Genomic DNA, 24,783 nt, shown 5'->3' with positions numbered 1-24,783 from the left:
ACCTCATAATGTTCACCAGTTTGTTCTCAAAGTTTCTCATATATTGTGTTGCTGTCATTTCTAATTATCAAATTGTTAACAGAAAAAATGTCATTCACTTTTATGTATTTCATGTGTTACAACAGTGATAATTAATTATGAGATAAAAGGATAAGAACTACATAAGTTACTTCTGAGCAGCTCAAATAAATTAGATATCATACTTTCAGAAATGGCAGAACCATTTCCAGATAACCAAACAGAAATCATGGAATTCAGTTTGCTTGGATTTGCAGGATCTGAAGATCTACAGCAGGGGTGTCAAACTGCCGGCTCATGGGTTGGATGCATCATGAAGAAACCGTGCCCACCCCATTGCCGGCAATGGTGAAAAAGCTCCGATACGTCGTGCGACGTCATGTGTCGTCACAAGTTTGACATGTCTGATCTACAGGTTCTTCTGCTTGTTCTTAGTTATTTACTTTGTTACTATGGTTTGGAACATCCTCATCACTTTGCTGGTTGTTACTCATCCCCATCTTCACACCCCCATGTATTTCTTCTTGGGTAATCTGGCTTTCCTGGACATCGGCTACAGCTCAAACATCTTTCCAATGATGTTGTCTAATCTCATCTATGGTGGAAGAAAATCCTTTTCCGTAACTGGTTGCATGATGCAATATTATTTTTTTGCTATTTTTGTGGTTGCTGAATGTTGTCTACTCTGGGCAATGTCATATGATAGGTATGTAGCAATTTGTAAGTTGCTGCATTACACAATATTAATGAATGGCAAAATTTGCCTCCAGTTTATAGTTGGATCATGGATTCATGGTTTATTTGTTATGAACATAGTTTTATATCTTATTTATCAGTTGAGGTTCTGTGGCCCCACTGAAATTGATCATTTCTTTTGTGAATTGAATCCAATATTAAAGCTAGCATGCAATGACACACACCTGATTGAACTTGCAACTGCTCTGTTATTTATTACGTGTATTTTGCTCCCTTTCTTCTTGACCTTGGCATCTTATATTTTTATTATTTATACTGTAATAAGAATGTCATCTGTCAATGGAAGGAAAAAAGCTTTCTCAATCTTCTCTTCACACCTCATGGTGGTGTCCATTTTGTATAGCACCTTAATGATTGTTTACATGTTGCCCAAAACAGATGGCCTGCAAAACATTAACAAAGTGTTGTCTCTGTTTTATGCAATCCTGACCCCTTTGTTCAATCCCCTGATATGCAGCTCACAAAATAAATAAAACATTTGGCATTTTTGCTTACTCTTCATCCATAACAATAGTGTTCTCAAAGGACCTGTGTTTGTCTGAAAGTTTTCAGATTCCCTTATACATCATCATCTAGAGACCTGTTCTTTTCCTTTAGGATAAATCAAATTAATTTACACAGTGGGGACCATGGCCTTCAATAGAAGATAAATGCAAAGCTAGGATGTTGTCTTTTTTAGAAATGGTGTTCAATTAGATTTTACTTAATTAGTCCTTTTATTTTGCTACTCCTGAGCCAATTCTAGAGGTCAAGGTAAGATTCCATATACAATCTGGTGCAGATAGTCAGAGAAGCTCAAACTCTGCTCACTGAATGTCAGTTTTCTGTAAAGCTAATTTAATTTTTTCTACACCTAAAAAAACATAAGAAAGGTGTAGTGCATTTCCAGACAATAATTTTTCCCAGCTTTTCTTCAATTTTCAATTTTCACCTTGTTACATACTGTATAAGACATAACATATAAAATGAGAAATGGACCCAGCAAGTTTTAATTCTACATGTCTGTTGCAAATGAGCACATGCCTTTCCTATTTAAATGGAGAAAAGAAAGAAACACAGCCTCAGTTAATCTCTAAACATATTTGTGGAAACTTAAGTCAGGATTCAAATAAGTATGTATATTTCAGAAATGGGAAGAGAATATTCCCTAGCTGAGGTAAGTGATAACACCTTGCCAATGTTGCCTGATCTGAAGAAGATAAACAAATCAGTTAAAAAGGGAACTCATTTCCTCTGGATTTCACTTCCTGATTTTAGTTATTATAGGGGAAAATGAATAGATTGCTAAAGATTTTTGTTAATCCTCTAATAATGGTTATTTAACAGAGCACTTGGCTTAACTTTCACTGAATTCAGTGAGACTTTCCCCAAATAAACAAACACAAAAAGCTAATAAATGTTTATTTTTAGCTACAGTATTCAAAAATTTCACTGATTTCATTATGCTCACCTTTTGTTCTCAGAATTTTTCTCATGCTTCATATGTTCTGTTGCCTTAGTTTGTAATTATCAAATTGTTGACAGAAAAATATTTTAACATTATTTACTTTAGTGGATTGCATTTTTGTTTTATAACTGTTATAACTGTTTATGTGTTAAAGAGAGAAAAATTTCTGAGCAGCTTAAATAAATTAGATATCATATTTGCAGGAATGGCAGAAACAGAAGATAACCGAACAGAAATTATGGAATTCAATTTGCTGGGATTTGTAGGGCTTGGAGACTTGCAGTTTCCTCTCTTCTATCTTTTCTTGGTAATCTATATTGTTACTGTGCTTGGGAACATCCTCATCATTTTGCTGGTTGTTACTCATCCCCATCTTCACACCCCCATGTATTTCTTCTTGGGTAATCTGTCTTTCCTGGAGATCTGCTACAGTTCAAGCATCCTTCCAATGATGTTGTCTAATCTCATCTATGGTGGAAGAAAATCAATTTCTGTAACTGGCTGCATGATGCAATATTATTTTTTTGCCATTTTTGCAGTTGCTGAATGTTGTCTACTAGGGGCAATGTCATATGATAGGTATGTAGCTATTTGTAAGCCACTGCATTACACAACATTAATGAATAGAAGAATTTGCCTCCAGTTTATAGCTGCATCATGGATTCATGGTTTATTTGTTATGAGCATAGTTTTATATCTTATTTATCAGTTAAAGTTCTGTGGGCTGAGTGAAATTGATCATTTTTTTGTGAACTAAATCCAATATTAAAGCTTGCATGCAGTGACACTCACTTGATTGAAATAGTAACTATTTTTATGTCTGCTATATGTATCTTGCTTCCTTTCTTCTGGACCTTGGAATCTTATATTTTTATTATTTCCACTATAATGAGAATGTCATCTGTCAGTGGAAGGAAAAAGGCTTTTTCAACCTGCTCTTCACACCTCATGGTGGTGTCCATTTTCTATAGCACCTTAATGATTGTCTACATTTTGCCCAAAACAGATGGCCTGCGAAACATTAACAAAGTATTATCTCTGTTTTATACAGTCCTGACCCCTTTATTCAATCCCCTTATATACAGCCTACGAAACAGGGAAGTGAAAGAGGCCCTTAAAAAAGCAGTTGCTAAATTGTGTACAATTGGAATGATGTACCACTTTAATCAATTATGAACTTTTTTTTGTTCATGTTCTGCATTATTCCCAATGAAACCAAGATTTGGTCCCTTTTGAAGACAGCATCATGTTTCTAGATTTTTCTGCAATATTATATTAGGGATTGCATACATTGAAGAGTTCTGCCATGATTTTGTCCTCCTTACTTGAAAAAGCCAGAGCAGGGTGGATAATATGCACAAGTAAATTTTTTATTGTTCATTCTACTCTAAGAAATAAAGTTTTTGATAGGTTGTATTCATTCTGGCTAAATATAATGAATTTTAGAGACAGCCTGTATTTTTGTACCTGCAGAAGTTCCTGGATTAAGCAAATGATTATCCTAAGAAATGCATTCACAAAAGCATTAAAGCATATGATGTCTTGAATGGGATGGTGGAGGTACAGGTAGAATTGCTGCTGAGCTATGACTCCCTCCCCTTCTCTTCTTTACAGAGAAGAATTTGAAAGAACCAGTAGGAAATTTCGTGCCAGTCTCACAGCTACTTCTATTGGAGTAAACTGATCATGATCTGCAAGGACTCTGTTTTATAAAAATCCTCCGTAGTTAAGAATTTTTCACTTGAAAATATTAAAAGCTTTTTACTTGGAAGTATTAAATGCTTTTTGATCTGATTCATCTTCTATTTTGCCTTCTGCTTTTTATGTTCTGACTTATGGTTTTACATATTTATTGCTTTTTAACTTAATATGCTGCCCAGTATCATTGCTTGTGAGATGGGCACCCATGTACATTTGATAAATAAATTACATATATGTTATATTTAATTATATATGTATCACTCTGTAATAGATTCTGTGTGCATAGTCACAGTTACACTGTATTAACCATAATATATTAGAAACAATGATAAAATATTTAATAGCAACATAATTGTTTTAATTGACAGTGGCACTAATGTTTTGCCTCCAGTGCTCCTGAATAAGTAAAAGAAGCCAATCTTCAAAATTTTCTGTTTGCCATTACCCAACCAATCTGCCCTGTATTTATTTGAACTGCTAATATTTTGGAAGATAGACCAAAGATCTTCAGAAGGATCTTGACAGAATTGAGCATTCGGTCCTATCCAACAAGATGCACAACAGGTTTAGAATAGGTGATATCTGGCTCAACAGTAGCAATTGTGAGAGGGATCTAGATGTCTTTTAGTGGATCATCACTTGTATGAATCAGCTGCCAAAAAAGCCAATGTGGTCTTAGATTGCATCAACAGAGGTACAGTATCAAGATATTGAGAAGAGATAATAGTGCCTTATGCTGCACTGGTAAGGCCACATTTGGAATATTGTGTACAGGTATGGTCAACATGATACAAAAAAAGATTCTGAGACTTTAGAATGTGTGCGGAGAAGAGCAACAAAGTTGATTAGGGTTCTGCAGGTTAAACTGCAGATGATGGGAATACTAGTTATATCTAGTCTACTAGTCTTGTCTAGATGTACTGCTATGCTGTAATCCACTACTAGATGTCATTCAATATCCATTTTCTGACTCTTAAAACAGAAGGTTGATTTCTTGTATTTCACCCCAATATTATTTCAATGAGAAAGTCTTAACAATTTTCTCAGTTTTCAAATTTGTCAAAACAGTAGCTTTATATTACTTCCATTTCAGTGTTATATATTTCTGTCCCCCATAAAAAAATTAAAATGCTGCTTCCATTCCTTTGGAAAGGTAGGGCTGCAATCCCCTTCCTTCTCATATTCAGAGGTTTTTAGCTTCTTGGGAGCCTTTTCGAGGAAATCCAGTTGTAAAATAGTAAAGAAGGGATCAATATTCTCACCCAGTTCCAAACATGCTATTTACAATCTACTAATTAGTGCTTTCTTTCTTCGGTTGTCAGTGGCTGGAGGCTGGCCACAGGAATGTAGCCAGTCTTTCCCCTGCTGGTTTGCTTTCCTTGGATCAAACAGATCGATTGCTGTCTCTCCTTCTTCATCATCGCCTCTCCGGGGTGACTTTAAGCCCTTTTAGGGCCCTAAGCAGGACAAAAATGGGTGCAGAAAGCAGAGCCATGCCTTTCTGTGTCCATGTTGCTATGACACCAAACTGAAAGTCCCTAGGCCAAAAAGCTTTTGATTTTTTTTTAATAAATAAATATATTTATTTATTTCTAATGTCAGTGTCTCCTCATTAACTGTATTAGTCTTCTTTCTTTTGATATTGGGCAAATAGTATAATTTGCAGGCAATTTTATATAAGTTAGCATTTGAATATCATATGTGATGCCCAATGGTAAGCATTCTGCCACTCTTAATGTTAATATTTTCATCTCCACCCCGAACCAACCCAGTGATGCCCTCGATGTGATGTCCCGTTGCCTGGAAGCAGTACAGATTTGGATGGGAAAGAATAGGCTCCGGCTCAACCCGGCCAAGACTGAGTGGCTTTACGTACCAGCATCTCGTTTAGTCCAAGAGGTTCCATCTTTGGTTATAGGAGGAGAGATGTTACCTCCCATTGGCACGCAATCTAGGCGTCCTCCTGGATTCACGACTCAGTTTTGAAGATCATATTGGAGTCGTGGCTAGGGGGGCATTTGCCCAGATTTTCCTGGTACGCCAGTTGCGCCCCTTTCTGGAGCGAGATGCCCTACGCACAGTCACCCATGCACTCGTTACCTCCCGTATAGATTACTGCAATGCTCTCTACATGGGGCTGCCCTTAAAGACCACCCGGAGGCTTCAGCTGGTGCAGAGTGCGGCCGCACAAGTAGTGATGGGAGCACCCCGATACTCCCATATTACACCCCTCCTGCGTGAGCTGCATTGGTTACCGGTTGCCCTCCGGGTGAGATTTAAGGTGCTGGTACTTACCTTTAAAGCCCTACATGGCTTAGGCCCGGGATACTTGCAGGACCATCTGCTGCCGGGAACGAATTCCCATCGCCCAGTACGCTCACACAGAGAAGGCCTCCTCAGGGTACCGTCGGCTAGACAATGTTGGCTGACGACCCCCAGGGGGAGGGCCTTCTCTGTGGGAGTGCCAGCCCTGTGGAACCAGCTCCCCCATGAGCTTCGGATGGCCCCAGATCTCCAGTCCTTTCGCCGCAGCCTCAAAACACTCCTTTTCCACCTGGCTGACCTGGACTGACAGGGATTTTAATTATGTTTTTAATTTTTTAACTCTAATTTTTAATTTATTTTAATTTTAATTTATTGTACAGAGGCCTTTAATTTTAATTTTATCTTAACTTCTGTATTTATTGTATGTTATTGTTGTTAGCCGCCCTGAGTCCTTCGGGAGATAGGGCGGCATATAAGTCCCAATAATAAACAAACAAACAAACAAACAAACAAACAAACAAACAAATAAATAAATAAATAAATAATATACAAATATATTATGGAACATGTTGCCTATAAAAAGGTTTCTCTGTTCTTCTCTCTCTTCTTCTTTAGTTCTTGTTATTCAATGGCTCACTAAAACATGTTTTGTTCCTGTAAGACTAAATTGTATCTATGTACTTTGTTTATCATTAAATCATCATCTTTGCCCTCATCATCATCTTCATTCAGTAAGCTTGGTTTAACTCAAAAGATTGACAGAGAAATTAATGTAGATTATTTCATCATTTGGGATTAAAAGGGAACAAAGAAATTGGGGAAAAGTTTAGTACCATAATTCCTCAATAGGTAGAAGGGCAGGAGGTCTATTTTTTTCCTTTCCTTTCCCTTCCTTCCTTCCTTCCTTCCTTCCTTCCTTCCTTCCTTCCTTCCTTCCTTCCTTCCTTCCTTCCTTTCTTTCTTTCTTTCTTTCTTTCTTTCTTTCTTTCTTTCTTTCTTTCTTTCTTTTTTGTTATATGTATTTCATTAACAAAAATGTTAATAAAAATAGATTACTTCTTCTTTATTCAGAAAAAGAATAATTATTATACATTTCTTGAAGATTTTTTTTGCAATTGTTTTCCAAATTTATAATAAGCTAACTGGTGCAAATACATAAGTGTTTAGTTTGCAGGTTCCACTATATCTGTAATTAGTCACAACTGTAGGAATCAACAATAAAAGCAATGCAATTTGAACAATTTATTTTAATAGTTGATTGATACAGTATCTACAGTTCAGTCTTCCAACTCATGATATGGATTTCTAAATAATTTAATAATCAAAATTTTAAACATGTATCTAACAAACATTAGTTAATTATACTCATGATGTACACAACAAAAAGATGCACCACTAATTCTACAAAAAATTTCTGAATATCAGAATAGAACAAAACAATCAATTTGTCTTTAGAAAAACACATTTCAGATGAGATCCTACAGAGGCAATAATTTATTTATTTAATTTTTTTTTTTTTTTATTAAGATGCAAAGTAAAATAAAAAACACAAAGCAAATAGTAGGACACAATGGGGAGGAAAAAGAGAGAAGAAAGTGAGGGAAAGGGAAGAAAAAAAAAGAGATTAACTTCCATCCAAACCCTAACCCTCTGTTGCAGTAACATAGAGCATTAGCATAGAGCCTCAACTTTTTACTTTTTCACAATAATAAATAAATAAATAAATAAATAAATAAATAAATAAATAAATAAATAAATAAATAAATAAATAAATACTAGCCACTTCCGTAACAACAAATCAATCTAATTGGTGAAACCCCAAATCAAAGTTTCATTCTTTCCCACCTCAAACACAAAGTCCAGAAAGCAGTCTCCATGTAGATACGAAGGTACTTGAATTCTTTTTTAAAATCAAAACAGTCAGTTTTGCCATCTTTGCCAACTCCAACAGCTTCTGTAGCCATTCATCCATAGTAGGAATCAAAATGTCCTTCCAGTTTTGTGCATACATTAGTCTTGCTGCCGTCAACATATACAAGATCAAAGTTCTGAATTGTTTTTCCAAGTCTTTTTCCACTAAACCCAAAAGAAAATTTTCTGGTTTCATGTTTATTTTTACTTTAAGGATTTTCTGTATCACAATATGAATCCTTCTCCAACATTTCTTTGCTTTATCACATGTCCACCATAAATGATAAAAAGTCCCTTGTTTACATTTATTTTTACAACATTCATTTGAAGTACTTTTATACATTCTAGATAATTTGCCTGGTGTTAAATACCAGTGATACATTATCTTGTAGAAATTTTCTTTTAAGTTGTAATTCAATGTACATTTTAAACTTTTCATCCACATATTCTCCCATTGTTCCAGCATCACATTATAACCAAAATTCCTTGCCCATTGTATCATAAAATGTTTTATGTGTTCACTTTCCAAATTCAATTTCAATAGCATTTTATAAGCCTTGACAATAATATGTTCATCACTGCCACACAATAATATTTCCAATTCATTTTTAATGAAGTCAAACCCAAAACACTTTTTATCTAGTTTAAATCTTTCTTTCAGTTGTTGGTATGTAAACCAATGACAAACATAATCCTCTGATTCTAACTCTTCCCTCGATTTAAGAATAGGGTCACCTGATTTGAAAAGTATTATTTTACCATAGGTCCACCAGTCCCGTTTCACCACCATTTCTTTTCTTAAAAAAACTTCCTGGGGGGAGTACCAAAATATTCAACTTTTTGGAGAATCTTGTTTTTGTACTTGTTCCATACCTGTAGTACGGTATGTATGATTATTAAAATTAACATTAACTTTAACTTTATCATACCATAAATAACTGTGCCATCCAAACCTTAATTCTTGACCTTCCAAATCAAGTAGGTTCTCACACTCTTTTAACCAGGCCAGGCAACATGCATCAAAACACAGTTTCAAATCTGATAAACGCAACCCCCCTCTTTCCTTAGCATCTTGTAATGACTTATATCTAATTATTGGTTTCTTCCCTTGCCATATGAACTTGGAAATATCCCTTTGCCACTGTTTAAATGGGACATCAGGTGCAAGTATTAGTAATGTGTGGAACAGGAAAAGCATCTTTGGTAAAACATTCATCTTGATTAAAGAGATCCTACCCAATAATGATAGATATAATTTATTCCATCTTTGTAAATCCTTTTTGATATCAATCCAAAGAGGCACATAGTTATTTTAAAACAATTTTATATTTGTATTTGTCAAAATAATGCCCCCCCCCAAAATTTCACCTTTTTCTCAAACTTAAACCCCGACTCCTTAGTGAGTATATCATTATCCTGAGATGGCATATTCTTAGTCAACATTATGTTTATTTATTTTAAAACCTGCTAAAGACCCAAATTCATTTAACTTCATCATCAAATGTCCTAGATTATTTTTGGGTCTTGTAAAAATATGACCAGATCATCAGCAAATGCCCCCAGTTTTTAAATTTCTTTCTTGATACTTATGCCCTTTATTTTCTCATCTTGCCTAATATCTCTATTCAAAACTTCCAACTTCCAAAATAAATAGCAAAGGAGACAAGGGACATCCTTGTCTCATATCCTTTTGAATTTCACATTAGTTGATTAAATCACCATTAATAACAATTTTTGCTTGTTGTGATATATAAATAGCTTTAACTCCTTGAATAAAATTATATCCAAAGTCCATTTCTTCCAACACTTTAAACATAAACACCCAATTTAAATTGTTGAAGGCCTTCTTTGCATCTAAGAATATTGGGGCTGCTTGTTACTCATTATGATATTGTAAATATTCAGTAACATTCAGGACAACTCTCACATTGTCCCTTATCTGTCTTTGCAGCAGAAAGCCAGATTGATCTTCATGTATATATTCTAGTAAAATGTTCTTTAGTCTTTCTTCCAAAACTGAAGCAAAGAGTTTATAGTCCAGAGGGTGTGTGTGTGTGTGTGTATAAAATTGGATTAAGATAAGACCCCACCTCCTCCCTGTGTACATCTTGCTTCCTTCTCCCCCTCTTTGCAATTTTAATTTACATTTAATGTTACTATTTATTGTTTTAATGTTTTAAACATTAAAGTGTAAGCTGCCTTGAGATGACTTTGGCAAGATGGGAGGCACATAAATTTAATAAATAAATAAATAAAAATAAAAATAAGAAGAAATAAATCAAAATCTATGATAATATATTGGCTTGCATTCTTGAAAAATGATATATTTTGCATCCAACTCTCCTTAGTGCTTTGTGGACTTCTTGGTTTCTTAAACTATAGATCAAAGGGTTGATCAGAGGAGTCAAAACAATGTAGAAAATGGAAAAAAACTTTATTCAGTTCCCTCAAACTGGGTATATCTGGCAAAATGTAGACAATTATTGTTGTTGTTGTTGTTAGTTGCGAAGTCGTGTCCGACCCATCGCGACCCTATGGACAATGTTCCTCCAGGCTTTCCTGTCCTCTATATCTGTATTCTTCATAATGTATTGCAAATTAATTCTAAAACTGCCCAACAGAAAGCCTTTTCCACATGTTCATCTCATTTGATTGTAGTGACACTTTTCTATGGATCAATATTTCTTGTCTATATAGTTCCAGAGACTGAAACACTAAAAGAGTTACACAAAATCTTTTCTATATTCTATACTGTGCTGACTCCTATGCTCAACCCTCTTATCTACAGCTTAAGAAACAGAGAGGTGAGGGAAACACTCTTCAAAGTAATTAGAAAACATAGCAACAAAATTTCATAATCCCATAGAGCTATAAAAAGGTAGATCAGGATATCCAGAAATGATTTTTTTCTGCTTTCTAAATAAAATGATCTGATGAGCAGACTGCTTCTCAGCTTGTTTATATGTATGTATGTGCAAATATATATTTAAATAATGGGGAAAAATTAAGAAGTACTCAAGTATTTTTCCTGCTTTTAAATTTTCATTTTGTTGGAGACATGTAACAATGTAAGTCTGCAAAGTGGTATGATCCAGAAATCATTTTTTTCATTCTTTATCTGCAAGAAAGGATGGTCAGTTTGCCACCCTCCAAAAGACACTCACATGTTAGTGTTCATTTTTGCAGAGTCCAGAAGTCCAAGGACAGCCTAAATGAGTGGTTGCCAAAGTGTATGTGTGATACAAAATAAAGCGAAATTTCTCTTCCCTCTCCCACTGCATTTCCTTTTTTTTGCTGAATTTTATCTACTCTGTGTTCCCCAACATCCACATACATAAAATCTTATATAGTGGAATTTCACAACTTTCTGTCTACAAGATAATTTTGTATTACTATTCCTTGTATCCCTGATCATTGGCTGGTAGTTATGGAAGTCATAGTTCAGCACATCCAAACACATGAGTTGGAGAAAGTATTTTAGGATTACCTCTTCAAAATCCCCCAGATTCAGGTTTAATAAAATTCAATACTCCTTATTTGCATATCAGATTATTCATGATTGTGAATCCTTTGAAATGCAATACTACTCTTTAAATACACATAACTGGAGATTTTTAAGAAGATATTGGACAGCTATTTGTTCAGAATGGTCTAGTGTCTCATGCCTGAGCAAGGGGTTGGACTAGAAGACCTCCATTTCAATTCTCTTATTCTGTAAATACATTTTTCAGAGGTGTATTTATTATCTATATATTACTAAAACTCTTGGCACGTAAATAGGGCAACAATTTTTGAACCAAAGTATCTCTAGTTGGCTAACTAAATGTATTCAAACTCTAGGACCCATGATTCCTAAAGGAATGAAATTTTGGGAAGTTGCACCTGCTTCAGCACTATTGGTTGCTACTGCACTTTGGACTGCTGTGGTCATATGTCCATTTTCAATGTTCTGTGACAGTGAGACAGTCAGTCTCACAATCTCTCAGTCCCTGCCCTACCTATAACAGCTACTTACCTGCTTGCAGGAAGGGGAAGGAAAAGGAAAAGGGAAGGAAAGGGAAGGGAAGAAGGAAGGGGGATTTCTGGTACTCCCTGCCCAATTCCCAGAAGGAAATTCAATATGGAAGGTGGCAGAAAATTGGAATATGCTCCTGCTCTGTTTTTTGCCCACCTTTGGTGATTCCACTTCTCTGCTTAGATAATAAAATATCTCTAAAATGATGTCCCAGTAGGGGGATAATTTAGTTTATTTTCCTTATCTTCTTATTTAAGTTATTCCTTATCTTATGGTCTTTATTCATTTATCTTTTGCTATTTTAAGAATTTTTGTTATTCATATCTCAGTCTCCAGAATTCTTTTAAGGGTCTCAAATTCATCTTTTCTATTTCATGCCCAGTAAACAAATATTTTGTGGGTTTGTGGGAAGGATTCCTGCATATTGCCCCCCTTCTCTGTCTCCTTCTCCTTCTCCTTCTCCATCTCCACCTCTACCTCTACCTGTAATTCTACTTCTACTTCTACTTTTTGTTGTTGTTGTTAGTTGCGAAGTCGTGTCCGACCCATCGCGACCCTATGGACAAAGTTCCTCCAGGCCTTCCTGTCCTCTACCATCTTCTGGAGTCCATTTAAGCTCACGCCTACTGCTTCAGTGACTCCATCCAGCCACCTCATTCTCTGTCGTCCCCTTCTTCTATTGCCCTCAATCTTTCCCAGCATTAGGCTCTTCTCCAGTGAGTCCTTCCTCCTCATTAGGTGGCCAAAGTATTTGAGTTTTAGCTTCAGGATCTGGCCTTCTAAAGAGCAGTCAGGGTTGATCTCCTCTAGGACTGACCGGTTTGATCGCCTTGCAGTCCAAGGGACTCGCAGGAGTCTTCTCCAGCACCAGAGTTCAAAGGCCTCAATTCTTTTGCGCTCAGCCTTTCTTATGGTCCAACTTTCACTGCCATACATTGCAACTGGGAAGACCATAGCCTTGACTACACACACTTTTGTTGACAGGGTGATGTCTCTGCTTTTTAGTGTGCTGTCTAGATTTGCCATGGCTTTCCTCCCGAGGAGCAAGCGTCTTTTAATTTCTTGACTACAGTCCCCATCTGCAGTGATCTTGGAGCCCAGGAAAATAAAATCTGTCACTACCTCCATTTCTTCCCCATCTATTTGCCAGGAATTGAGAGGGCCGGATGCCATGATCTTGGTTTTCTTAATGTTTAGTTTCAACCCAACTTTTGCACTCTCCTTCTTCACTCGCAACAAGAGACTCTTCAGTTCCTCTTCACTTTCTGCCATTAGAGTGGTATCATCTGGATATCTTAGGTTGTTGATATTTCTTCCAGCAATCTTAATTCCAACTTTTGATTCATCTAGCCCTGCCTTTCTCATGATGTGCTCTGCATATAAGTTAAATAGGCAAGGCGACAGTATACAGCCTTGCCGGACTCCTTTCCCAATTTGGAACCAATCAGTGGTTCCGTGTCCAGTTCTCACTGTTGCTTCTTGGCCCGCATATAGGTTTCTCAAGAGACAAATAAGATGTTCTGGTACTCCCATCTCTTTAAGAACTTGCCACAGTTTGTTATGATCCACACAATCAAAGGCTTTAGCATAGTCAATGAAGCAGAAGTAGATGTTTTTCTGGAACTCTCTAGCTTTCTCCATGATCCAGCGTATGTTGGCTATTTGATCTCTAGTTCCTCTGCCTCTTCGAAATCCTGCCTGTACTTCTGGTAGTTCTCGATCCACATACTGCTGGAGTCTAGCTTGTAGGATTTTAAGCATAACTTTACTAGCATGAGAAATGAGTGCAATGGTGCGATAGTTTGAACATTCTTTGGCACTGCCTTTCTTTGGAATTGGAATGTAAACTGATCTTTTCCAATCCTGTGGCCACTGTTGAGTTTTCCAAATTTGCTGGCAAAAGACAATTATTAGTGTACCATAAAAAAAGACAAACCACCATGAGATGAGATGAACAGGTTGAAAAGGCCTTTTGCCTTCCAGCAGCAGAAGATATCTTTAGAATTGTGGCAATAATGGCAATATAAGACATTAGTGTAAGTAGAAATGGAGTGATAGTGAAAATAACAGTCAGAAGGAAAGTAACATGTTGAACTATTGTTGTGTCACTACATGCAAGTTTTTCAAGTGGAATCAAGTCACAAAAATAATGATTTATAATGTTAGGGCCACAGAATGATAACTGAGCCAACAGTGCTATTGTTAGGCAATTTGCTAGAAAAGAACCAATCCACAATCCAATCATAATCTGAACACCAACCATAACTTGCATGATGGAAGTATAATGTAGAGGTCTACATATTGCCAGATATCGATCATAGGACATGGCTGCCAGGAGATATGTTTCGATGCAAACACAAGAACCAAATAAGTAAAATTGGACCATGCATCCAGTAAAAGAAATAGATTGTTGACCAGTAAACAAATTGTCCAACATCATTGGTAAGATGATTGAACTATAGCAGGTCTCCAGGCAGGACAGATTTCCTAGGAAAAAGTACATGGGGGAGTGAAGATGGTGGTCAGCTATCACTAAGAATATAATGAGGAGATTCCCAGTTATTGTTGCAAGATATATCATCAAGAAGAAAAAGGAAAGAAGAGGCTGCAACTCTGGGAGAATTCCAAATCCTACAAGAATGAATTCTGAGATTATAGTCTGGTTTCCTGTCTTTATGTTGAACATTTCTTCCATTTGGAAATTATATTTTCCTTCTGCATATTTCTTATTGATGGAACCCATGGCAGGCCTGTTGAATTGTAGAATAAAACAAAAATGAAATAGATTTCAAAATGTAAATTCATATATGATTTTGTGTTGTATTATCCAACCAGAATTCCCCCTACCCTTATCTTCTTAGGTAGAGAGGCTTGAAATAGAGTTGCAGAAGTGTTGCTGAAGTCACTGTGAAGGCACAGCAATATTTATGACATCTTGTGTTTCAAAAATAGCCCTGTGTCATTTCATGGAGTAAATAATACTTTGTGTTTTGACTCTAATTGGAAATTTAGATTTAGGAATATGGAGTTCCACCTTTGTCAGAGAATGTTCAATATACTGTATAGTTTTTACTGAATTCAGTTTTATTGTGTCACAAAGCTACAAGTAGGATTTATCCTTTCAATTTAATTGAAGTTTATTCTTATAATGATAATTTTCAATTTCTCTAGATAATAGACATGAAAATCTGAATAATGGAATATGATCTAGGACTAATAGTTGGACAATAGTAAATATTGCTTATTAGTTGAGCATTGTATACCAACTAAAATATATATCAATATTTTCAAAGATATATTTTAGATTAGGACTATATATAAGAGTATCTAAACTGTTACTGAAACCACATAAAAGATCAATAATTAGGGAAGAGGAGATTAAAAGGGCTTTTGCCTTTTTTGTAGCAGATTTCTTTATTAATATTTTCCTTTATCCTTTGAAATATTTTTTAAAATATTTAAATATCCTCCTTTCAATATTTCTCCTCCTGCTGCTAAATACTGACCAATATTAACTGTAATGCACAATAAATGGAACTGAGATAATAACAATTCAATTCTAGGGAGAATAGATGTTAAAAGATTACAAAAAATAACTAGTGCAATTAAGTTCTATTTTTAAATACAGAGGACAAGGGGACATTTGGGTATTACAGGAGCAGAATAAAATGAGAAAATGCTTTGGAAATATGCACTACGGTCATACCAAGTTTTGCTTTGTGGAAATAATGGTTCCTCATTTAGGAAAGGTTTCAAGTGTTCCTATTTTGTAGATAAAGAAAATCAACAATAGGTTGACTTTGCCCTTACCTGCAATAACTCTCTTTTCAGGGGATTTCAATCAATAACCAAGGATTGCTGTAAAGTTTGAATGTCAAAACTAGATGTTCAGCACACTAAAAAATGTTTCAGACAGTTATATTACTTTACATAAGCCAGGGGATTTGCTGATTTGCTCTTTGGGAAAAAAAGTATGATGCAAGCAGACTCATAAACCTCAAGGATCTGTTAATTCATTCTTTCCCATAGGACCATTGCTTCAAAGATAGATCTTAGGCTCTTTCACATAGAAGTAATTATATTTTCTCTGTTAAAATATTGCCAAGTAATTGAGATTCTAAATCTAACACAGCTTTCCCCTTCAGAGATGCAAATATTTTGAATTAGGAGTTCCAGGCATCCTATTAGAATTCCTCATTTAGCCCTTGTAGAGTTGGTAGGACCAGAAATTCTACCTTCAGAAAACTTGCAATATTTGTTTTAAACCGAGCAGGTGAGAGAATGAATATTTTTTATCTAGCCTGGAGGAATATGACAGGCTGACCAGCAGAATACTGCAGAGAACATAAAATATGAAGACTCAGGGGTATTATCCGAAGCTTTAAGAAAGGCAAATTAAAACAAAAGTTTTCTTGGAGTTTATCAGTAAAGATTAACCTGGAATAACATCTGCAATATCATCAACAGTGTTGTGTAATATTACAGATTTCTTAAAAGTTCAGAAAGAAGGGTTGGACAGAAATAAGGGAAGTGATTCATTTTCAAATTTCCATGCCAATGAATTCTCATTGATTGTTTCAACTTTCATTCTTTTGATTTTGTGCAACTATATCACTGCATTATCTACATCACTTTCCTATAGTTATCCTATATAAAAAAATTTTGGATATTACATTTGAGTTCTTAAATGATAAACATTATGTTTTTGTGTGGTACATATAAACTCCTTTTATTTGTTCTAACGATCCTATGAGGCATAACTTAAATTATTATGGAATTAGACAAATTGTCAGAACCCATTCTTCCCCTGGGGGGAGGAAGATATATTTCATTTCTTCTTGATTTCTTTTTGAGGGTTCTGCCATTCTCCTGAAGTGGAGGGGGGGAGGCTCTGTGGCATGTTTCTCTGCTTTGCTATAATGTATCCTTTCCACTATTTCTACAAACTTACTCTTTGAACTGTCTCTCCCTTGATGTTACCTTGGGGTGAGAGAGGAATGTGCCTCTGGACATCTGGCTTATCTGTCGCTGTGGAAGGAGAGGTGTGAAGACCCAACATCTTCACAAGCATGGGAACGGACTCCGTTATCAGTCCTTTCCCACAGCAGACTTAACACCTGAGGATTGGCCCATTCAAACTGACTGGATGAACTAATAGGGTGGGGTTTGCTTGGGACTCTTTTAACCTATTGATCTGAGCAGGAAATCCTCAGATCCTGCCTATTATGCCTGCTATCAGTTTCTCCTAACAAAAGTTCCTTTTGGAAAGAAACTGTTCCAAGAGCCCTACTTTCTTAGGATGAGGTTTTGAAGTGGGCCCTGACATTAGGTAGGGTCTGCAGTAATAGTCAACCTGGAAGGGAGACCCTTGCCAGGGGCTAAGCAAACAATGTCTGATATCGGAACAGTGAGGGAAGAACCTGCCATGGGAAGGGAGCTCTCCCACCAAGCAGAGCCCAGCCAATATTATCGAGCTCATTAGATGAGGTGGTGGTTGTGGAATGCCGCCAAACCCCCAGGTGGTCAACGAGTGTTGGGAAGAAGGGGGACTGGAAGAAAAGATCCAGGAAAGTGACACTCAGACGCAGCATTCACCAACCAGGTTGGAAAGTCAAGATGGAGAGGTCGCTTTGTCTAAGTGAAGATGAGGATGACTGACTGACCCATTCCAGCTGGTTCCTGGAACAAGTCATTGACATGCTGAGGTCACCTTTGATTCCAGGAGGAGAAAGCCGACCCATGCCAGGGAACCACCAACACAAGTTCAGTCAAAGGAACAGACAGAGGGGGGAAAAACCAACAGACCCAGGCCCTTCCACCAGTGCTGCAGAAGCAGCAGCGACTGTCACTGCCACCACCACCCCTGGGCGAGCTGCACTGACTGATGGAAATGGCCACTGACAGAAGAAAGGGCATCGGTCCATCTGAAATTTCTTGCGGGGAGCCACAACAACTGTGTTTTTTCTGGACCCAAGTGCTGAACTACATGGAGGAATATGGCCATAACATACCAAGTGATTGTGGCCGAATACAGAATTTGCAAGCAGCCGAAGATGGCACCACAGCAGACTGGGTGGTGGATCTGCATGATGCTGATGTCCCAGAAGTTCAGAATTTCAATCAATTCATGGCAGCCCTCAGCCACAGATTTGAAGACTCATTGGCTGATCAGAAAGCATGGAAACACATCAAAATTGTCAGGCAAGGGCGATGGCCCGTAGTGGAATATACCCAAGAATTCTGAGCACTAGCCAGCAAGCTGAACTGGATGGAACATATCTTGATTGGGCATTTCAAAGATGGCCTGAACTATGACCTGTATGATGCCTGCATCCCTCAAGGAGACCTGGACCAGCTCCAAGACTGGTACATCTTGGCCGAGGAAATGGAGATCGATCAAGCCAGAAGACAATGACATGGAGGGAAATTTGGGGGAAATTGCCAGCAGAGCCACCCCATGAACCAATGAAGCAAGCCCAAACCATCCTGAGGACAACAGGATGCTTCAAATTCAGAAAGGAAGGACACCACGCCACTGCGTGCTGCTCATGGACCCCCATCTGGAAATCCGACCGAGTCCTCGTCAGGAAGCCTGGGAAGACTCCAGTGAAGCTGAAGGAGACAGCCATGAAAAGCGTGGAGATCGTCGAGTTCCCAACCCCAACAAAACAAGGAAAGGGAACTCCAACACCACTGGGAGAGACACCCAACTCATCAGACAACAGCTCATTGGTTGTTTTAATTATAAAAAAATCCTGGGACCTATGTTTTTGATTCATGCACAGAGATAATATTCATTATTACACTGAATACTTTTCATTATTTTCTGCTGCTTTATGATAGTTATTTTAATGCATCTTTCAATTTCAGTTCTGTTTCTTCTCCCACCACTCTTTTTATACTACTTGATTAAAGAAAGGTAAAAATGCTAGATTATAGGTCCTTGATATTATCAAAGTGATAAGAAAAGTAGTTCTGGCATCCATGTGGTATGCAAACCATGAGTTGCTAATACCTAACCTAAAACAACTTTGGATTTCATGTTATTTAAACTAACCAGACATGCTTAGTTTTCTGGCCATTATTATTTTATTTATATATTACATTAACTGAAGTATGAGATTATAGAATATCATTTTAGAGTAAACAGTGGAGTGCTATTTATTATTCTTATCTCCTTTACATACTATAAACTTTGCTCCACTTGTTAATAAGACTTCTTTCCTTCCCAAATGATTTTGGAAATAAAGTACAGAGGTAAGAAAACCCTACTGTGGAAAAGGTCAGATATTAATTTAGTGTTTCACAATTTTTAGATCTCTTTGATTTAGATAAGGAATAGGAAAGTATAGTTTTGTAGTTGGTTGGGAACTCCCTTTCTATCTGATTATTGGCAAAATTAGCTTAAACTAATGGTGCTGGACCAACAAATTCTGGAATATGTGTTTGTTCATCTTGGTTTAGGTGAAATCTACCATAGTTTTCAGACTCTTTTATATTTTGTTTTTATATTTTCTTTTCTTCCCTAGCTAAGAATTTCAAAACTATCTATTTCAAAAGTAAGAAGGAATTCTACTTTGATATTCAAAGAAAAAACATTCTAATTTGTAAATCATAGCTACTTAGTCTAAGTTTAGAAATGAAATAAATTAAGCCTTATTAAAACTTGCATGGAAATTGCCAGGGAATCCAAGCTTGCTATCTATATTAGAAATCTGAGAATACATTGTGGAAGACAAATAAAAACCACATTTGGATTATTGCCATGAAAACCAAGTGGATATGTTCATGAGGTCACAGCCCAACTTGACTTGAAAGAGTATTTAGATTTATACCTTAAGGACACACTTGTGATCAGTGTAGAAAGAGTAATTAATAATTTCTTACTGCATACATAAACATGCAAGCTTTGTTTTGTTGTTCTTGTATAATTTGTAATATCTCCCATATGAATTTTAATATACCAAAAATAGTTTGATATGCTTGGCATAACCTTTAGGGTTTTTTTTCAAGCAGATAGTTTAGTATCCAGCTAATACAGTAGGAGATTAGAACCTAGTAATTAAAGGAAATTATTGTTAATACAAAGAGAAAAACTACATTTAAAAGAATAACAGAATAACCAAGTTGGAAGGGACCTTGGAAATCTTCTTGTCTTACCACCTACTCAGGCAGGAATTAATCTGTTTTGGATTATTAGAAGGTGAGTGTTTCATCACTAAATATGGTTCAAAATTTGGAGCTAGTTTATCCTTATCCTTTTTGGCTCAATTACTTCAATATTAAAGTAATAAACTGCAAATTGTTAAAATAGCATAATATGAGAAAGAATTTAAAGATGCTGTTATATAGAACATTTCTGCATTATTTTACATTCCATGAATTGTGGATATGTCATACCTTTCTGTAATGTGAAATTCTATGATTTCAAGGCAAAATGTTCTAAAATATTCTTGATTCCATACTTTTTTTAAAAAAAATCAGTTAAATAATATATTTACGCATATCCATAATATTTGAAGTTGTTATTATCAGTCTATTCATTACACAAATACCAGATAAAAATGAGATACCAGCTCCCAGATTTTTTTCTCCATTCTGTTCCATTTGTCTTCTCAATGGAAGACAAAATTGTGTTGGCTCTTTTGTGATTAATATAGAAGTTAAATTGAAGACAAATCTGTTGTTTTTTCTAAGTGATTTCAAATGTGTATTTTTAAAGAAAAGTTTTGCATAATTGTTGTATAATTAATTATTAATTAATTCTTTGGCAGGAAAATTAAAATAGGTTTTAAGACCATCTAAAACAGAAGTTTGCATTTGATAAGAAAGAAATGTACATCTTTGGGATGGAACATGAATGGAACATGACAGAGATCTTACCTAGGTATATAAACAATTCAGAGGTAAATCTTTATGTATTTGTATTCTGTCTGCTAGATATATATAAATCTGAGGAGATTGTGATAGGCAGATAGATGATAGATAAAATATTGCTGTCATTTTTGTAATTACTGAAGAGTAGCATAATTTTTGTAATCTGAGTAATCTAGTTTCTGTGATCTGTTTTGATCAGTTCAATAAGTGCATTGCTGATATTAATAAACACTTATAAAAGTAGATATTCTATAAAAGCAGGTAGTGTAGACTTAAATGTAAAATCATGCACTATGAAAATCTGAACTTGACAGTAACATCAGTATGCTAATAGCAAAGAAGTAAATTTAAACATCACTAAATACAATTTAGCATTATATTTATTCTTTCTATGTTTTCAAGGATTCACAAGAGAAATTCTTTTGAAAAGAATGCATAAAAGGTTGAAATGATACCTCTCACTTGGTGGCAATATATTTTTATATTTTTATTTAAATGGTGATTTTTTTTAAAAAAAAAGGAAAATAAAAACTAATGCAAAGTAATAAAAAGCAAGAAGAGGAAAAGAAAATAATTCAAAGATAAAACTAAAAGTTCAAGAAAGAAAAGAAAAAAAGAAAAAAGAAAAATAATACAAAGAGGTAGCTTTAGATCTTTACAGCAGTGCAAATATAATTATAAATTTTCCAGTTAATTTGTGGCCACAGCATAGCTCTTTTCTTTCTATAAACTATCTTGTGTAATCATCAAAACTGTTAAATTCATTTTTTCCTGTTTCATGCAAAAAGTCTCTAAGGAGTTTCCACTAAGCAATAAATGTAGCTGTATTTTCTTCTACCGAGTTCTAAAAAGTTTTTCCAACTGTCCATTAATTTAAGATAGTGAATAGCTGTGTATTGAAGGGTATAGATATAGACTTAAGTACTTAAGCACTTAAATACTAGAAGGCAAAATACAGTTCAAGTAGATGTATGAGAAAGTCTTAATGTAGCCTTCCTTCCTTCCTTCCTTCCTTCCTTCCTTCCTTCCTTCCTTCCTTCCTTCCTTCCTTCCTTCCTTCCTTCCTTCCTTCCTTCCTTCCTTCTGTCTTTTCCTTTCCTTTCTTTTCTTTTCTTTTCTTTTCTTTTCTTTTCTTTTCTTTTCTTTTCTTTTATTTTCTTTCTATTAGGAAGAAGGGCTTTTCAATGAAGAATGAACAACGAGAACTATACTTTCACTAATACCATTCCTCTTTATGTAACTTTGTGAAAATACATCGCTTTTAAATGTATGATATTCAATTTGCGTTATTAAATGGGAAAAGAATTGAGATCACTATACTAAATGATCTATAATATTTAAGTATCAAAGAAAAAGGAAAGATGACATTCTGTTCACCAATATTAATTATGTTCTTTCAATTGTATTTCAGAATCACCTTACTTTTCACCAGCAAGGAAAAAATCAATCAACTCCTATTGAATTTATCCTTCTGGGATTTGGCAATCTCCTTGAAATGAGAATAGTCCTCTCCATATTATTTCTTCCTATTTATACTTTGTCCATTGCTGGTAATCTCGTAATTGTTTCACTGGTTATGGTTGACCAGCATCTTCATACCCCCATGTATTTCTTCCTTGTTAATTTGTCTTGTTTGGAGATCTATTATATTTCTACCATTCTACCAAAGATGCTGGCTAGTTTTGTAACTGGAGATCGATCTATATCTGTCTTTGGATGCATTGTACAGTATTTTTTCTTTGGGGTTTTTGTAGCCACTGAATGCTACCTTTTAGCAATGATGTCTTATGATCGATATTTAGCAATATGCAAACCACTGCATTATACCACACTGATGAATACTAGACTCTGCCTCCAATTGGCCCTCACATCTTGGATGAGTGGCCTTTTGACCAACACTATCATAACCTACTTTCTGCTGAAACTTACCTTCTGTGGACCCAATGAAATTGATCATTTTTTTTGTGATATATATCCAGTAGCAAACATTTCATGCAGCAATACACACTTAGTAAAGCTTGTTACATCGATTTTGTGCATAATTGGAACAGGGCTTCCTTTTCTCTTTACATCGGCCTCTTACATCTGTATTCTTCATACTGTTTTACAAATTAAATCTAAAATTGCCCAACAGAAGGCCTTTTCCACATGTTCATCCCACCTCATTGTAGTGACACTTTTCTATGGCTCAGTATTCCTTGTCTATGTAGTTCCAGAGACTGAAACACTAAAAGAGCTACACAAAATCTTTTCTATATTCTATACTGTCCTAACTCCTATGCTCAACCCTCTAATCTATAGTTTGAGAAACAGAGAGGTGAAGGAAGCTCTCTTCAAAGCCATCAGAAAATACAGCAACATTTCATAATCTCGTAATGCTTTAAAAAAATTTAATGGCAGATCAGGATATTCTGAAATGATTCTTTTCTGCTTTCTAAATAAAATAATCTGATCCACACCAGTCCTTCATTGATGACCAGATTACTTCTCAATATGTTTCTATACATGTGTATGCAGATAAGTATTTCAACAATGGTGATATTTTAGGTGAACAGAAGTGTCTTTCTGCTTTTAAATTTGTATTTTACTCCAGAAATGTAACAATAAATCTACAGAATGATATGAATCAGAAATTCATGTTTTCATTCTTTGTTAGCAAGAAATTATTGACAGGGTTTTTTTTAATCATCCAATGTTAGTGTTAGAGTCGGACAGAAAATGAACGGTCTTCAAAGTGTATGTGTGTGGGGAAATAAAGAACTATCTTCTTCTCTCTATATCCTCCCCACCACCACCCTACTCTTTCCTTTGTTTTTGCTGAATTGTATCTACTCTGTATTCCCTGATACACACATATGTAAAAGTTCATATAGTAAACACACAGTATAGCGGATTTCCATAACTTTCTACCCTCAAGGTAATTTTGTCATCCCTGACAAATGTCTGACTGTTATGGAAGAAACAGCTCAGCACATTTTGGGAACATTTCTGCAATCACAGATAGTAAGAAGGGTTTAATAGTGGAATAAACTGTCCAAAAAAATTGTGGATGAGTTTTCCTTAATTGGATATGTTCCCCTGAAGCTGAGAGAGGCATCTAACTGGATATATTTTGGATACCTGTATCAATGGCATAAATGCTTCCTTCCAACTCTCTGCTTTTTCTCCCTATCCATTTGTTTTCTTAATGGCTCTGAATTGAATTCATCACTTCACATTATTTGGTTTAGGTTATACCATGTTTTCCCCCAAAAAACATTTAATCCAAAAATAAGCCCTAGCAGATGTGTGGCCAATACAGGCCCTACCCCAAAAATAAGCCCTACTTAAGACCCCACCCACTACATTGCACCTGGTTGCACAAAGCGCATGGGTGAGGTCCACAGGTAAAAATCAAGCTAGGGTGGGAATGGGGGGCTGGAGCTGCCCCACATGTCCTGCAACTGTTTACTTTAGGACAGTTGCAGCCAGGCCTCCCATGCACTGACATCTGCCTCACCTTGCTGGCCCTCTTCTTCTGTGGCTGCTCACCACTGCTTGTGCACGTCAGCCCCGGCCTCCATTTTGCCATCTGAGGCCTTCTGGAAAGGCCTCTGCAGCTGACAAATGAGCTGTTGATTGATGCACATGGCATCTCCTGGCCTCCATTTTGCTTGATTCTCAGCACCAGATGCCTTTCTGGAAGGCCTGTGATGATGAAACAGAGGCCGGGGGTGTCACACATGGACAAGTGGCAGCGAGTGGCTGCAGAAGAAGAGGGCCAGTGAGGAGGGGCAGATATCAGGGAATGGAA

The 24,783-nt window shown here is 36.0% G+C and overlaps 1 protein-coding gene and 2 pseudogenes across 3 annotated transcripts; 2 read left to right on the top strand and 1 right to left on the bottom strand.

Moving 5' to 3' along the window:
• The first annotated feature begins 2,426 nt into the window (after window positions 1–2,426).
• Window positions 2,427–3,397, top strand: LOC308678904 (olfactory receptor 10C1-like; annotated as a pseudogene). Its single transcript has one exon. The product of its transcript is annotated as an olfactory receptor 10C1-like (transcript).
• A 6,889-nt stretch (window positions 3,398–10,286) lies between these two features.
• On the bottom strand, window positions 10,287–14,856 carry LOC308678903 (olfactory receptor 1E16-like; annotated as a pseudogene). The gene is made up of 2 exons: window positions 14,050–14,856; window positions 10,287–10,579 (listed from the first exon to the last, which is right to left on the bottom strand). The product of its transcript is annotated as an olfactory receptor 1E16-like (transcript).
• A 3,243-nt stretch (window positions 14,857–18,099) lies between these two features.
• Window positions 18,100–23,358, top strand: LOC308678902 (olfactory receptor 6B1-like; the record flags this gene model as incomplete). Its single annotated transcript, XM_081346134.1, has 2 exons — window positions 18,100–18,330; window positions 22,402–23,358. The coding sequence occupies 2 exons, from the start codon at window positions 18,100–18,102 to the stop codon at window positions 23,356–23,358; spliced, it is 1,188 nt and encodes a 395-aa protein (XP_081202260.1).
• Window positions 23,359–24,783: the final 1,425 nt, after the last annotated feature.

The sequence above is a fragment of the Vipera berus genome (genome assembly GCF_964194415.1).
Source record: "Vipera berus genome assembly, chromosome: Z".
NCBI lineage: Eukaryota > Metazoa > Chordata > Lepidosauria > Squamata > Viperidae > Vipera > Vipera berus.
The sequence above is the reverse complement of the archived record's forward strand: the minus strand, read 5'-3'. Positions and strand labels throughout refer to the sequence as shown.